Source organism: Rhipicephalus microplus, chromosome 2 (genome assembly GCF_043290135.1).
Source record: "Rhipicephalus microplus isolate Deutch F79 chromosome 2, USDA_Rmic, whole genome shotgun sequence".
NCBI lineage: Eukaryota > Metazoa > Arthropoda > Arachnida > Ixodida > Ixodidae > Rhipicephalus > Rhipicephalus microplus.
In genome coordinates this window covers 246,462,567-246,478,341 of record NC_134701.1, presented here as the reverse complement: position 1 = coordinate 246,478,341, position 15,775 = coordinate 246,462,567, and the positions used below count along the sequence as shown (strand labels likewise).

Here is a 15,775-nt window from a genome sequence, read left to right as displayed (position 1 = left end):
AGTATTGAAGCGCAAAGTAACAGAAAGCAAGAGAAAACAAAAGAAGATTTCGCAGGATGAAAAGCTCATGCTGCCGATTCGAACGCTGATTGGCTGTGGACAGCTGAATTCACAAATCCCTACACAAGAAAGAAGGAATGTTAGAAGGTTTGGCGGATTCCTTCGATAGTGACCCGAGGCATTTTGTCTTCGGGAAATTTCCGCCCCCAAAAATGCGGATTTCGTACTTCACTAAACCGATTTGATGGCCAAGGGCAAGAACGGATTAGTGTAATTGGCTTGCGCACAGAGTACAATGGGGGAACTCAGTTGTTAAGAGGATAGAAGAAAGTGGTAAACACGAAACACAAAAAAAGAAAACAAAGCAAACGAACACATAATGCTTATTTTTGGTTGAAACGTGAATCAATGGGCTTTTGCTCCATTTAGTTCATGTCGTTGTAAAGATTGATACTGCTGCAGTCTGTAATTCTCAGTGCAGAGATGAGAGCAGCAAAATCTGAAGAATTGGCGCTGAGTGGTAATGTTGTCACCTGGACTTGTGCAATTGGGGATTATGCCACTTGGACGGCAATAACGACTTTTACATTTTCAATATTTCACGTTTTGAGTCTGTATAGCAAAAAATTCTTTTTGATGGGAAGCTTAACTTTTGAGGATTGACACGCTGCCGTAGCTGAGTCGCTATGATTTTGAGCCGCTGAACTCGTTGTTGCACTTTCAGTTGTCGCCGCCAGGGTGAAACTCGAGAGCGTTCACGGCCTTAAGTTTCAGTCTGCACTAGAAAGCTGGAGGTTATCAAAACAAAATCCGCAGTACCTCACTACGCTGTGGTTCTGGTGAGTAGAACTTCCAATTGTATCAAAAGTTTCTGCCACTAATCTCTATACCGAATGCCAAACATTGCAAGAAATCAGTACGGATGAAGAAGAGTGTAACAATAGTTACTTCACCTACCAGGTAGTCAACTTACGCCTTTCATTATAAATAATTCGGTGTCAGAGAAGGACAGCAATTTTTGTCATTTTTTCATACCAGTGGTCATCATAAAAGAGTATTAGTTCAAGTCTAAGTTCACGAAAAGCTTCGAAGACGCCTGAGCTTCTCCTTGAATAGTAGACCGTGGTAACGGGGCAGCGTGCTCATCGCCTTTTCAATGGCAAGCCTAGCATCGGTTGTTGCACGCTTCAACCATGCTGTAAGTAAACCAAAGACTGTGCGGGTACAAGGGGCCGCTTTAAACTAACATAGAATGCCTACTGCAAGTACAATTGTCAAGTGCCTAATACGGCATATTTTTTTTTCCTTGTTGCGAATCAACGGTGGGCGCCACTGCGAGCCCGCAAAGCAACAAGCGAACCCATGCAACTGTTCGCTCTGTTGATACTTTTGCAGCTGATGATGATGAAATATGTCCGAGCGCATTGTAAAGGGTGGGTCGTCGAAACGTCTACTCGAAGTCTAGTTGACATGTTTTGACGCTTGGCGTGATTCTAAGTTTCTGCCGTCTAGTACTAGGTGCATTAAGGAGACTCTTGCACAACATCACTTTTATATAATTGTTCCTTCTGAAGCAATTTGATGAAGTATAATAGCTTTGTGAGAGAGCACCTGTTTGCTTTGATGACAGCCTGGGTTCAATTCAAACTCGAACCGAAGTTTTGTATCATTACTTTATTCGCATCTTTCTCGACCTTTCGATCACTGACAAAATTATAATTTTTCGCTTACAACCAACAATGCCGACGCCGGCGCGTACGAACTTTTTATAACTGTCGCATTCAAATACCAGAACAAAACGCGAATACAGATTCTAGAACGCCTGATACAGCGTATTACTTGAATAAATAATGTATCTCTATTGCGTAGTGAAAGTCGACCAAATAACTGCAGTAACGGACTCTAACAATGCACAGATTAGCAGACAGTTCAGTAAATGACGAGTTCCTGTTCTTAAGTGTTGGCGCATTTGTTCTACGAGCAGCGACCAGTGACGAAAAAAAAAACAATTGGTGCTTACGGAAACGTGAGCCGTTCCAGCTCCAGGCCATTTGCTGTGGTCTAGCTTCTCCCAAGGTTTGTGGAACTGTTTGAACTCGTCTTTGTTCACCTGAATAATCCTGAAGCCAGTGACGTTGACCACACCGAGTTCGAGGATCTGGTTGTTGAAGTACTCGTCCATAACCTACAAGGTGAAAAAGTGAAGAAAGATGGCACCATGTGTAAATAATTCACGGTCGACGGTAACAGCTCAAAATGAAGTGAAAAAAAAGCTGCTATTCAAGAGGCATTCGTGGCTCTTGAATACTTTATCTAAAACGTAATTGTAATTGCTTGTGAAAATACATCATTTCTTCTAGAGGGCGTCCTTATTATAATCAGCCTGACTACGCCCATTGAAGGGAAAAGAGCTTGCTCATGACCCGCCAATCAACCCGGTTTAGTGCTTCCTGCTGCCACGTTATACTTGCGAATTTTTTAATCTCATCGGTACACCAAACTTTCTGTCTCCCATTTGTGTGTTTGCCTTCTCTGGGAATTCTGTTAGTTACCCTAATGACCAGAGGTTATCCTGCCTACGTGCTACGTTCCCGGCACCTGCACATTTCTTCTTCTTCATTTTCACCATTATATTCCTAAGCCTGGTTTGTTTTCTTGCCCGATTCGCTCTCTTCTTGTCTCTTAGGCGGAAGAGAAGGATTGAAGGAGGAAGGCCAGGGAGGTTAGCCAGTTCTCAGACCGGCTGGCTACCCTGTGCTGGGGAAGGGCGTAAGGGAAACAAAAGATGAGAGAAAAGAGAGGTTGAAGGTAAGAAAGAAAAAGGAGAAGGACAACAGACAATCCACGACGCTGCTTACAGTCTGTCTCCAAGACTACTTGCCCGCTAGAAGCGCAACAACGCTCTCAATGCCTTGCGTGCCGAGGATGGTCTCAGCCAGTGTCCTTATATCCTTTCTTCCGACAATGTGTGATTGTCTAGTCCATCTAAAACTTTTAACAGTTCTTTTTTTGGCACACTGAATCGAGGACACTCGCAGAGAAGATGAGAGAAAGTCTCCATGCAGCCACAGTTGTAGCATGTCGAGCTGCTTCTATTTCGATTCGAAATGAATAAGCATTCGTAAAGACCACCGCAATTCACAGACGGCACAAAAGTGTCTCCTAAGCTCTGGTTATTCCTGATGGAAGACGGAGTTGTAGGTGCGGGTACAATTTATGAATGTGGAAGTTGGTGAATACCGGTGAATTACACTAAGTGAGTCTCAGTTCTCGTGCAAGTGATGCAAGCCTTGTAGCGGCGTCTGTTCTTGATAATGGTATAGCTGCACAAAGGAAATCATCATGACCAGATCGGGCTGCTTCATTTGCAAGGTCGTTCCCATCGATGCTGTAGTGGCCCGGTATCCATTGATACGCTAAGTTATGTTGTTTGTCTATAGCCCGGTCATGAAGCAATCTTATTTTAGCGACTAACTGTTCATTTGGTCCATGACGATATGGCGAGACAATGTCCTGGAGGGCTGCATTGGAGTCGGAGAAGATTGACCATGTCTGCTGCGGTTTTTCAACTAGGAACTCCAGAGCGGCAAGAATGGCGGCGAGTTCTACAGCCGTGGATGATGTCACATGCGAGGTCCTGAACTTTATTGTGACCTATTTTTCCGGAATTACCACAGCGCCTGTTGAGCTTGCTGAAGTAACCAACCCATCTGTGTGAATGTGAATGCGTCCACTGTGTTTCTCTTGAAGAAACAGAAATGTTGTTTGTTTTAGGGCCAAATTTGGCAAATGTTTCTTCTTTTGCATTCCAGGGATGGTTGTCAGTGCTTTCAGTGGATGTAGACACCACAATGGTAACGACGGTCTTCCTGCGTGCATGAAGTTCGCGGGAATCACCGTGCGATATGCAGCAATATTAGTGCAGAACGCAGGGCTTGGCCGGGAAGTTGGAAGGGAGGCGAGGTGATGCTATAGAATCCTGTTGGCATGTCTTATGTGCGTTCTTAAAGCATCGACACGCATGTAGGTTGTGATAGGGGGTTCATGTGCGGTTGCGACAGCCGCTGCTGAGGATGGACATCTCGGAAGTCCAAGGCATATTCTCAGTGCTTGAGCTTGTATTGACTGGAGGACGCGTGCGTTTGTTATTTGGGCCTTGCCAAGCACAGGTAGTCTATAGCGCATGAAGCCGAGGAAAAGTGCAGTATACAGTCAAAATATGGCTCGTACCGATGTACCCCATAATTTTCCCGCAAGAAACCTTAAGACATGGGTCATCATGGCGAGTTTCTTTTTCACGTGAGCGATGTGAGGGCTCCAAGACATGTCACGATCTATTATTACTCCCGGGAAGCAGTGGGTCTTTTGATAGTTGATCGTGTGTCCATTATAACGATGACGTACGATGTCATTGCCTTGCGCGTAAACGCAACCAGTGAGCATTTCTAAGATGACAGCTCCAGTCCTCGTCCTTGAAGGTAGTTGACGTCAGTGTAGCCGCTCTCTGAAGCCTGGCTCGTACGTGTAGGCGCGTGACCCCTAATGCCCAGATGCAGATGTCGTCTGCGTAGATCGAAAAATGCACGGAGGGTGACTGGAAGTCAACGAGGCCGATGAGCGAAAGGTTGAAAAGTAGGAAGCTTAGGACCCCCCTCCCCTTGAGGTACACCACGATAAGTATAATGGTGCCTTGTTGCACCATCTTTTGTCTGAATGAAGAAGGCTCTATCCTTCAAATAGCTGTAGATCTATTGGTAAACGTGCGCCCCCCCCCCCCCCGCCACATTTAATGTTCCCAATGCGTCCAGTATGGTTTCATGCAATACATTGTGATATGCACCCTTAACATCCAAGAAAAGTTCCGCTGATAATCTCTTTAGTCTTTTCTGCTGTTACACAGACGTGACAAGGTCAACAACATTGTCTATGGAAGACCGTCCACGTCGAAAGGCGATCAAAACATCGGGATATGTATTGTCATGTTCCATGTAGCACTCTAGGCGAGTCAGCACCATCCTATCCATCACCTTTCCAGAACAGCTGGCAAGCGCAATGGGGTGATAGGAGGTCATGTCCAGAGGCAGTTTGCCTGATTTGAGCAGTGGAAAAGGTGGCTGCACTTCCACGAAGCAGGAACCAAATCGGTGCTCCACGAGTCATTGTATACAGCTACAAAAACCTAGGACAGACGCCGAGCTGTTTGTCTTAGGTTAACAAGGGTCATGTTAGCGACTCTATCAGGTCCAGGAGATGACGAGTGCTTGCATGCTGCCGATGCTGCCTGAAGCTTCTCATGAGAAAACATATTGTTCATCCGAGTGTCTCTGGACATCGGCGCGTTCCGTAGGTTACTCACAGTGATCCCGAATCTCTTGTTGGCAATCCTGGCGCAGAAGTCTTCTGCTACATGAATTTCAGGTCGGCTTTGGTGCAGAGCAAGGCATTTGGATGGGTGATGCTATTGTGGCAATGTTCGTAGGCCGTAGATTATTCTCCGTATTTGTGAAAGAGGTTTGTGGGGATTGTGCGAGTCGCATGATGATTTCCATCGTAGTGACTGTAGTGCATTGATTCGACGTTGAATCTTTTTTTGTAGACGTCTCGCCTCCCTCAAGTCGGAGATGGATTTCGTTCGTCTATAACGTCGTTCGGCGCGATGAAGGATTGCTGGAAGTCACTCTAACTCCACTTCACATTTGCAAAAATCTGACAAAGGTCCACAATTAGACGTTGCCTCTTGGATAGCGGATTTTATTATACTTTCTGGGCTTTCAAGAAAACCTTCTTGGTTTACCTCGCATCACTTCTCTGTGGCTGAGCAGTACTTTGACCAGTCAATCGTTAAAGAGCAAGCGATCTGCGACTTACTTAGCCCCTTGATATTTATATAGGTGGGGATGCAATCACTGCCATGAGTTTCATTGTCCGCAAACCACTGCACCTTGGTACTTAGGCAACTTCACACAAAAGTTAGGTCGAGACAGCTACTATATGTCAGACCTCGTAAAAACGTAGGAGTGCCGTCAACAATATATATGGTGGTCAGATGCAAAGTAGGACACATGTCTTCCCCAACAGTCCATCTTCTGGCTTCCCCACAGCGGGTGATGAGCGTTAAAATCACCAATAATAATCGATGGCCCAGGTGTCACTGATATAATGGCACTTAATCTGGCAGAGTCAAAGCGGCCCGAAGGTGAAATATATACTACCACTAGCGTGAAATTCTCGTTAATATTTTTAACTGTCAGGCACACGTATTGGTTCCTGTCATCCGGTGCTACTGGATGCTCAATATATGCGAACTCGCACCGGTTGTAAACAATGACCTTACTGTTTTCGTTACAGGTTGCAGATCTGAAAGCATCGTATTCGGATAGTCGTATAGCATTTTGAAAGCGTGGTTCACAAATGACGATAATTGTAAACTGAGTCTTGAGTATGAAAGGCCGAAAATTCGAAAAGCGGGGTTTAAGGCATCGGGCATTCCATTGGAAAATTGATGCCTGTTTCACTTGTTTACAGAAGGGCTGCAGAGATAGAGCCATGGTGTTTCTCTAGCCTTGATAGCACTGGGTTCAAAGCGTCCAATATTTGAAGAGCGCTGTGAGCAACCGGAGTCTGAATATTATTCAGGAGTACTCGAATGGTCTTCATAAGAGTCTTAATCACGTTTATTACTTCGTTATCTTGACTGTCGCAACTCACTCGCTCTGAAGTAGCTTTTAGTGGGCGATGCTGCGGCTTTACTGGTGGTGTCATCGACGGCAGCGCTGGCCACGCGTCAGTGTGAATGAATCTTGCGTCTTTCTGAGGATGCTTGTTGTTAGCATTTAATGGTGCTTATGATGGTGAGTGCGTGGTGTGAGGTAGCGGTGTATCCCTTGCCTTGGCAGAGGGTATCCTAGAAAATTTTCCGTGGCACGAACGCCGACGTCGCACTTTAGCAGCAGCCTCCTTGTGGGTGGAACTGTCTTTGGCCATCTGGCCATCTGCCTCAGCAATTGCATCTCCTTCTTCATACGTGGGCACTCCTTTGAAGACGCATCGTGAGGACCTTGGCAATTGCCACATTTGCAAATTTCTGCTTGGCAGCCTTCTGTGTTGTGCGACTCCGAGCATTGGGAGCACACAGCAGGAGTTGGGCAAACAGCGCTCACGTGTCCCATCTTACAGCAGTTCCGAGACAGAAGAGGTCTCGGCATGAATGGCCACATTGTGTGTCTAAAATGACCAACTCTTACTTGAGATGGAAGACTGTCACCCTTGAAAACAAGTTTCACGCATCGTGAGTTCCCGACACGGCGGGCTTGCAAGATTATAGTAGCTTCCGTCACTAGTTTCATTAGAATGGGAAAATTAATTTCGGTAATAGAAGTGTCGATGTCGTATATAACACTTGCCCTAGAGTCCTTGCCATCTGGTATGTAAAAACGTACGTTGGTGTTACCCAGCACATTCACTTTGATTAATACGTCGGGAGCAGTACGATGCGTAACGTCTATCGCCAGAACGTTCTTGCGGCTATTGATTCTCACGTCTGTTAACGAGCACCTCAAGTTACACATACGTGACTTGGCCACTGAGTCGGTTCATGCTGTCAGTGACATTCGGCGGGACAAACAAAATAGTGTTAACCGGTGGCCCTTGCATATTCGTGGTGGCCTTACTTTAGGAAGGATATGTCGTAAGTAGCCTCCTCTTCGCCTTTCGCCTTGCCAAGTGCACAAAGTCACTTTCATTGGAACTCTCATCACTGGCCGTAGAGTATATCAGCGTGTCCTCACTGTCGACGTCACTTGGGTGGCCGGAGCGCTTTCTGAGAGTGTCCACAGACGAGGTGGAAGGCATGGGTGGGGGTCCTGATGATTCTACGTCCATTTACACAGGAAAAAAAACGGCGTCTTTCACTAGCACCAATGAAAAACGGGAAAAAATATCTGATACTGAAACCAGCGTTCCACTCAGCTTGTCTCTTAAGGTTACATCTATCGTTTTGCTTTCCATCGCTCGCTGCGTCGTCCTCAGTTTAATCTGAATCCTCTTGTAAGCCTCCAGGTTTCTGCTCCGTAGATGATTACTGGCAAGATGCAAATGTTATATACCTTCCTCTTGATTGGCAGATTGCCATTTATGATTTGAGAATGCTTCCAGAATGTGATCCACTCCATATTTATTTTTTTAGTTATTTCCCTCTCATGATTTGGTTCGTCAGTTTCTATAAGTTCTAATTCAACTTATTATTTTACAACATCGGTATTTACCACCAATGTCACGATTTGATATTATCATTAGTAAGGTGTTGCACGTAGGGTAATTAAAAACTGTTCAAGTAACTGCTCAACGCTAGTGTTTTCTTGATGTCCTAAGTAGGCGATCTACAAGGGGCATGCCTCGTTCATAGGTGAGGGCATAAAGATGGAGACAAATGGGGGGGGGGGGGGAGAGTTAGGAGGGGGGCTGCACTGACACTTTTCCCTTAATGTAAAAAAAAAACTTTGCTCCTCTATATATTCGAAGAATCTTTCATGAATAACATGCACGCCACGATGGAAAAAATTGTCCAGTCTGCAATAGAAAAAACAGCCTCAATGTTTGAACACAAGATCACTACGCTTAATGCCAAAATTGATGGGATTGCTGCGCAAGTCAACAATTTCATCGCACACGTGAAGAAAACTTACGTAACCATGGCACAGTTCGACAGCTTGAACAACCCACGCCAAATGACTCGGAAGAAGGCACGAGCGAACAGTCACAATGCCTCTCGATCAGTCTCGCTGAGTCGCTATGGCAGGCGTGACATCGAATCGATTGAAGATGGCAGTCCCTAACCATAAGTATAAGAACCAGCATTCAACTTTACGCATATGGCAATGGAACTGTCGGTCATACCGCCCTCGACACGCAAGCCTACAAGAATTCATCAAGCTTAACCAACCAGACATCATTGCACTTCAGGAAACCAACACGCAGAACGTACGACTGCAAGGCTACACGACCTGCGCACAAACCCATCGAACTGCCATACTTGTCAAGAAAGCACTTTCAACGCAAAAACACGAAATCGAGGACACTCAAATAGAGCATACCCTAACAGAGATTCTGCCGGAACGAAAGACGCAGCAAAGTCTTTTTATAACCAATATATACAGCCCCCCACGAGACCAACTACCAGACTTCGATCACTTAATACGAAAAATCAGGAAGCGCACAAATGGCCACCAGATCATAATAATGGGAGACTTTAACGCCTCTCACACGACATGGGGCTATCATATCACTACGAGGAAGGGTTCTAGAGTGCACAATACTGCTCAACATCACAGACTAACCCTGTGGAACGACCCTTTTCAGAAGACGAGAATCGGGAACAGCGTCTTCAGGGATACAATTCCAGATCTTACATTTACGGCGAACGTCACTAGGGCAGAGTGGAGTGTGCTACCGGAAACTTTAGGTAGTGATCATCACATAATCCAACTCTCCGTAGCGCACACTCGTAAGCAGACCAAGACTGGAATAGCGTGGTTAACGGAATGGCAATCCTTTAGGAATGACCTCGACGTTGAAACCACCATAATCGAAATTGAAGACTGGTTTAAGAATGTGCTCAAAATAGCCGAATGCTACACTAAGGACATACAGCTTGACGTCGATACACCTGCCGTCGACGCGCATCTCCTCCACCTTTGGGAGGCTAAAAGAGGACTTCTAAAACGGTGGGAGCGACAAAAACTAAACAGAAAGTTACGGAAACGCATTTCTCTCCTCACCGAGCAAGCTCAAGATTATGCGAACCGATTGGCCAGGCAGAACTGGCATGCTTTCTGTGACAAGCTGCAGGGGACTCTGAGCACCAAGAAAACCTGGCATCTGCTACGCACACTTCTAGCCACGCAACCCTCCAAAGCAGCACAGAAGCAGCACCTTCAGAGGCTTATTCGAAACTACGCCGGTACAGAAGAACACCTCCTAGAAGAATTACAAAAGAAGCTCTGTGGCGATGCACCCACTAGGGCTTCAATTCACACCAAAGAATACGCTGGCGCACCAAACACTGAACTCGACCGGCCCTTCAGCCTGGCTGAGCTGGACACAGCCCTAACGAAGTTGACAAGAAATACCAGCCCCGGAATAGACAGGATTGTCAACAAGCACTTACGCAACCTACTGCACCAGGCCACCACGGCTCTTCTCCGTTATTACAACGACTGCTGGGATAAAGGAGAGCTACCTGCGGTATGGAAGCACTCGGAAATCACCATGATCCCTAAGCCTAACAAACCACTCGGCATCGAGAACCTACGCCCGATTTCTCTCACCTCGTGCGTGGGAAAGCTGTTCGAACACATGGTGCACGACCGCTTAACCCAGTACCTGGAAGATAGTGGACACCTACCGGACACCATGTTTGGCTTCAGGCAGCATCTTTCGACGCACGACGTGCTCTTACTACTCAAAGAAGACCTCCTTGATCACCTCACCCATCGAAGAAAGTACTCCATACTCGGAGTCGACGTCAAGGCGGCCTTCGATAACGTCAGCCACGACGCGATCCTCAACAACCTCGAAGGCGTTGGCTGCGGCATTAGAACCTACACGTATGTCAGAAACTTCCTGACAGACCGTACAGCAACTGTGGGCATATGCAACATCCGCAGCAAAAGCTTCCAACTACCGAAAAAAGGAACGCCGCAGGGTTCGGTCATCTCGCCGTTACTTTTCAATGTGGCTATGATCAATCTGCCAAAAATTCTCGACAAAATACCTGATTTACGGCACGCGATCTACGCTGATGACATCACGCTCTGGACCAGGGCTTAGAACACTGGGAGACAAGAGACGTGCCTACAAACCGCCGTAGATGCCATCGAACGGTATCTCAGAGACTGCGGTCTCTACTGTGCCCCCGAGAAATCCGAGCACCTCGTCCTCAAAGCGAGAACAAGAGGCAGACCCCCTCTATACGACGAGCCTGACCCTAGCGTAACGCTGAAAGGGACCTTAATTCCAAAAGTAGAGACCCTGCGAGTGCTTAGAGTCCACATCTACAAGGATCGATCGGGAGCAGCCACCATACCGAGACTCCAACGAACACTATCACAACTCACGCACCTCGTCAAGAGGATTGCGAATCAACGAAACGGACTCAAAGAGCACGACACTCTACGTATAATGCAAGCTCTATTCACCAGCCGCATTACGTACGGCACGCCGTACCTAAAGTTGAAAACCGCTGAAATTGAAAAACTTAATATCATGATAAGAAAGGCCACTAAAGTTGCCCTGGGACTTCCGCCAATGGCCTCTACCACACGTCTCCTAAAGATGGGTGTCCACAACACGTGGCAAGAGCTCACTGAAGCGCATAGGAATAGTCAGTTGGAGAGGCTCAAGCTGACGCCTACGGGGAGGTCGGTGCTCCGGTACCTCAACTACCGCGACACGTTCATCGCCGATGCAGACCGGAAAAAGCGCATCCCGCTGTACATTAGAGAGTCGCTGTCCATCGCACCTATTCCACGCAACATGCATCCTACTTTCCACAAAAGTAGACGCGAGGCTAGAGCTAAAGCTTTTCGACGAAAGTTCAAGCAAGACCCGGACGCCCGCTACACTGACGCAGTCAAGTATCCGCATAGAAACGCGTACACTGTCAGCGTCGTCGATTCTCAAGGCCGAGAATTAGCGTCAGCCACGGTCAACGCACTCAATTCAGACGCCGCAGAAGAATCGGCAATTGCTCTAGCAACCACAACATGTACAGACGCCGCGGTGATTTTCACCGACTCACAAGCCGCCTGCAGGAATTTTGCTAAGGGCCGTAACTCAGCCAATGCCATCAATATTTTGAAACGGCGAAGCACTCCACTCCCATACACTTCTGTATTATGGGTGCCAGGACACGAGGGTCTGCAGGGAAATGAAGCGGCCCACGCCGCTGCCCGCGAGCACGTCAGCCGGGCTGCCCCCTGCCCACAGGCCATTCGATCCGTCGTTGAAGAGACGGAAGTTGTTCAAAACACCTACTCGTCGTTACTCCAGCATTACAGGCTGGAGCGACGAGTATACCCTCCACCACACCCAAAACTTACAAAAGAGGAAAGCGTAATACTGAGACGCCTGCAAAGCAGCACATACACACATGGGGCCCTAATGCACCGTCTCTACCGAACGAGATATAGCTCTATGTGTCCGCTTTGCAACGTACCGGACACCCTGGCGCACTTGCTTCTTGCATGCCAGTGCATTACCAGACGTAATCTGCAACAACACACGACTGATAACGAAGCAGGACGGACGAACGAAGACCTAACCGAAACGTGGGAGGCGAAGCTCGCCCTCGAGGACCTGGAAGAGCAACAACAACTCGTCGCCAGGGCCAAGAGGGCAGTAGAAGCCAGAGGGTTCCTGGACTAAGGAGCCCTCCCACCTCAGGGTGACATCGGGCATTGCTCGGAACACTGTTTCGAAATAAAAAGATTAATTCTCTCTCTCTCTTGCTCCTCTATGGCAGAAATAATGAAGGCTGCCCCTTCTGCCATTGGCTACTTCACCGTCACGCTTTAGGTCCACTAAATACGCACTGTTAAAACAATGGCACTTGTAGATGTATTCCCTCTTTCGAAATAGTGCTATAAGTTACAGCAGTGTCTCGGTCGGGAAGGAAACACTGTCCTATAGTGCGATGAAGTTACGACAAAGTGCCGTATGTGCGTGTGTCCCGCACATTAAGAAAGAATGCTCTAGTCAGTCATGCTGGAGATGAACATACTTCTCGAGTCAGGGATATGTTAAGGCGATGAGACATGTTTAGATTACGCTCAGATACGACACCAAATATAAAAGTTAACGAGCAGTACGAATACTGCCACTCACGAGGCTTGTGAGCAGGAAGTGAAAGTTTCTCCTTCCGGTGTACAGGTCACGCACGTGGTTGATGATGATGTCGCGTGCCACGTCGGCGGTGCTGTCGAGGACGACGTATTTGCGGGACTCTCGATCATTCAGCTCCATCTGGTGCAAGAACGAGTTGGCGTCGGACACGTTGAAGAAGCGTCGTACCACGCGAACCTCGAGCTTTTTGTTAGCCGTCATGTGGAATATCTGCTGCAGCTTCAGCAGACCTGTGAACAAACACGAGGAGGGTATAACTTCATTAAAATACACTCGTTATTGTCATAAAGTCTTGTTTTAAATATTGTGATAGTTCATGACGTTGAGAAGCAGTACAGGATGAGAGATCGATATCGCGACGTTTGACTTGTCTACCTGAGTGTGTCACGAAAGGACGTTTGGGTGAGTTTGAAAATATTTGGCGTCACGAAAGCAAAACTTTGGCTCATTCCACTTACTACGGGAATCAATATTACGTGAAGCATGCATTGTTGTTGATCAATTTGTTGATGTTGCTATTCTTTTGATTGAGCGAAACCATACAAAATGACGTTAAAGATATGTACAAATGTTCTAAGCACAGATATATCTGGAGCAGTCGCACGGGTTTTATATAGCCATTTGTTTACACGAACGTAACGATGCCAAAGCAACGTGGGTATTACCAACATCAGAAGTGGTAAACTGGTAAGTAGTGCTTCTACTTGCGAGGATGGCAGCCCCCGATGAGGCTATTTCAGCCAATTTTTTTGGATGGACCTTAACAACACTGCATAGCTCCGCCACAGTAGTCTAGTGCCAAAGGTACTCGTTAAAGAACCACAGGTGGTCGAAATGTCCGAAGCCTTCCACTACGATGTGTCTCATAATCATATGGTAGTTTTGGAAAGTTAAAACCCACATATCAATAACTACACTGCATAACCAGATCTCGTGGCTGTAATATACGAGCGTATATGTCATATATATAAGGTTAGATAGCCAGCCCTGCAACCACAATTGACGCTTCACCACCATTACACCTGCATCGCGTCTCTTTCTAATGTAGTTCCGAGACTTGACGTGGTTCTGCTGTAGAAAACCCCAGTGCCGCACAGAATGCTTGGGTAAAATTTCTACTGGGACCATTATATATGCTATTTGAACTCGTCGAAATAGCGCCGCTGTTGTCAGTTTTTAGGGGCGACGCTCCTTAGGATGTGGGTCGTTCCCTCCTCCGTTTGTATGTATTATGTATGTTGCCACCTCTACTTTATAATTGCTCACTAGATGGCATTGTGTGTATATGCATTGAAAATAGTTTCACTAGATGGCATTAGTGGTTTTAGTATACTTGATGAAAAAAGATGGTAGATGACACTGTTGTTAAAAGAAATTCATAGTATATCCACGGAGTGAGTGATGATGAGTTGGGCGAAGCATCCGTCTGTCCCTCCGATGCATGCTCTAGTGTGATGGGAGTGGACAGACAGACAGACAGACAGACAGACAGACAGACAGACAGACAGACAGACAGACAGACAGACAGACAGAAAGAAAGACGGACGGACGGACGGACGGACGGACGGACGGACGGACGGACGGACGGACGGACGGACGGACGGACGGACGGAGGGATGGATGGACGGACGGATGAAAGTTTCGCCCCACTCATCATTATTCATTCCGTGGACATGCTGCAAATATCTTTAAGGATCTCACAGTTAAATTATAATGTCGTTTCTCAACATTCCAGGGTAGATATTAGGGAGGTTTCGAATAGAGGCCCCAAGGCCTTTGCGTATGGACGCTTTGGGTCAAGCAGGAGTGAAAGAGGTTTCGAATAAGGTTTGCGGCGCTTTGGACCTTTACCCTAATCTATGTCACTCTAGTCTTGAGCGACAGCCGTCACTTCAGTGGGTGCCGTCACGTGTGTCTGACCCAAAACTTTGGGGCAGGCTATGGGGCTCCCGCTAAATTCGACAAATGGTGTACCCAACTCAAAACCCAAACGCGGTTTGGGTTTTGTGCATGCGCAGTGGCCTTGACACTGTTTTTGGGGCCTCCTATTCGAACACTCCCTATAAACTGTCAAACAGCTGTGGCGCATACCAGCATACCGCAGTCCGCGCGTATTATCCGGGCAGCGCCACACGTGCCTGGAGAAAAATATTTAGCAACACATGCGAGGACAATTTTCACGGTATCCATGTCATGACCAGCCATAAATATTCGTCGAACCATCTTACCTTCCGACACCAATATTGGTCTGTCCTAGAGAGAATAAAATGAGGGAAAGGCAGGGAGGTCAACCAGAAATAGTTAAGGAGGTGATTTTGAGAGCACCTTGACAAAGGACAAATAGATATATAGATAGATAGATAGATAGATAGATAGATAGATAGATAGATAGATAGATATGTTGGGTTAACGTTCCAAAACCACCAAATGATTATGAGAGAAGTCGTAGAGGAGGGCTCCGTAAATTTCGGCCACCTGGGTTTCTTTAACGTGCCGCCAAATCTGAGCACACGGGCCTACAACATTCATGCTTAAGTCGGAAATGTAGCCGCCACAGCCGGGCTTTGATCCCGCGGCCCACGGGTCAGCAGTCGAGTACCTTAGCCATTAGACCACCGTGGCGGGCGACAGACAGACAGACAGACAGACAGACAGACAGACAGACAGACAGACAGACAGACAGACAGACAGACAGACAGACAGACAGACAGACAGACAGACAGACAGACAGACAGACAGATATCGCCGACACGGACTCCTTGTAGACTACAAAAAATTACAGTTTATCCACGGAATGAGTGATGATTATTGGGGTGAAGCTTCCGTCAATCCGTCCCTGCTTCCGTCCGTGCGCTCATTCGTGCGTCCGTTCGTG

The 15,775-nt window shown here is 47.0% G+C and overlaps 1 protein-coding gene across 3 annotated transcripts in view; it reads right to left on the bottom strand.

Annotated features, from left to right (window-relative positions):
• LOC119170190 (glutamate receptor 1) overlaps positions 1–15,775 on the bottom strand; it is a 159,267-nt gene that overhangs the window by 33,242 nt on the left and 110,250 nt on the right. For all 3 annotated transcript variants that reach the window (XM_037421272.2, XM_075878471.1, XM_037421273.2), the window contains 2 exons: positions 12,883–13,130; positions 2,021–2,185 (listed from right to left, as the gene is read on the bottom strand). In XM_037421272.2, the coding sequence (XP_037277169.2) occupies positions 2,021–2,185; positions 12,883–13,130 (413 nt within the window). The remainder of the gene's footprint in view (positions 1–2,020; positions 2,186–12,882; positions 13,131–15,775) is intronic.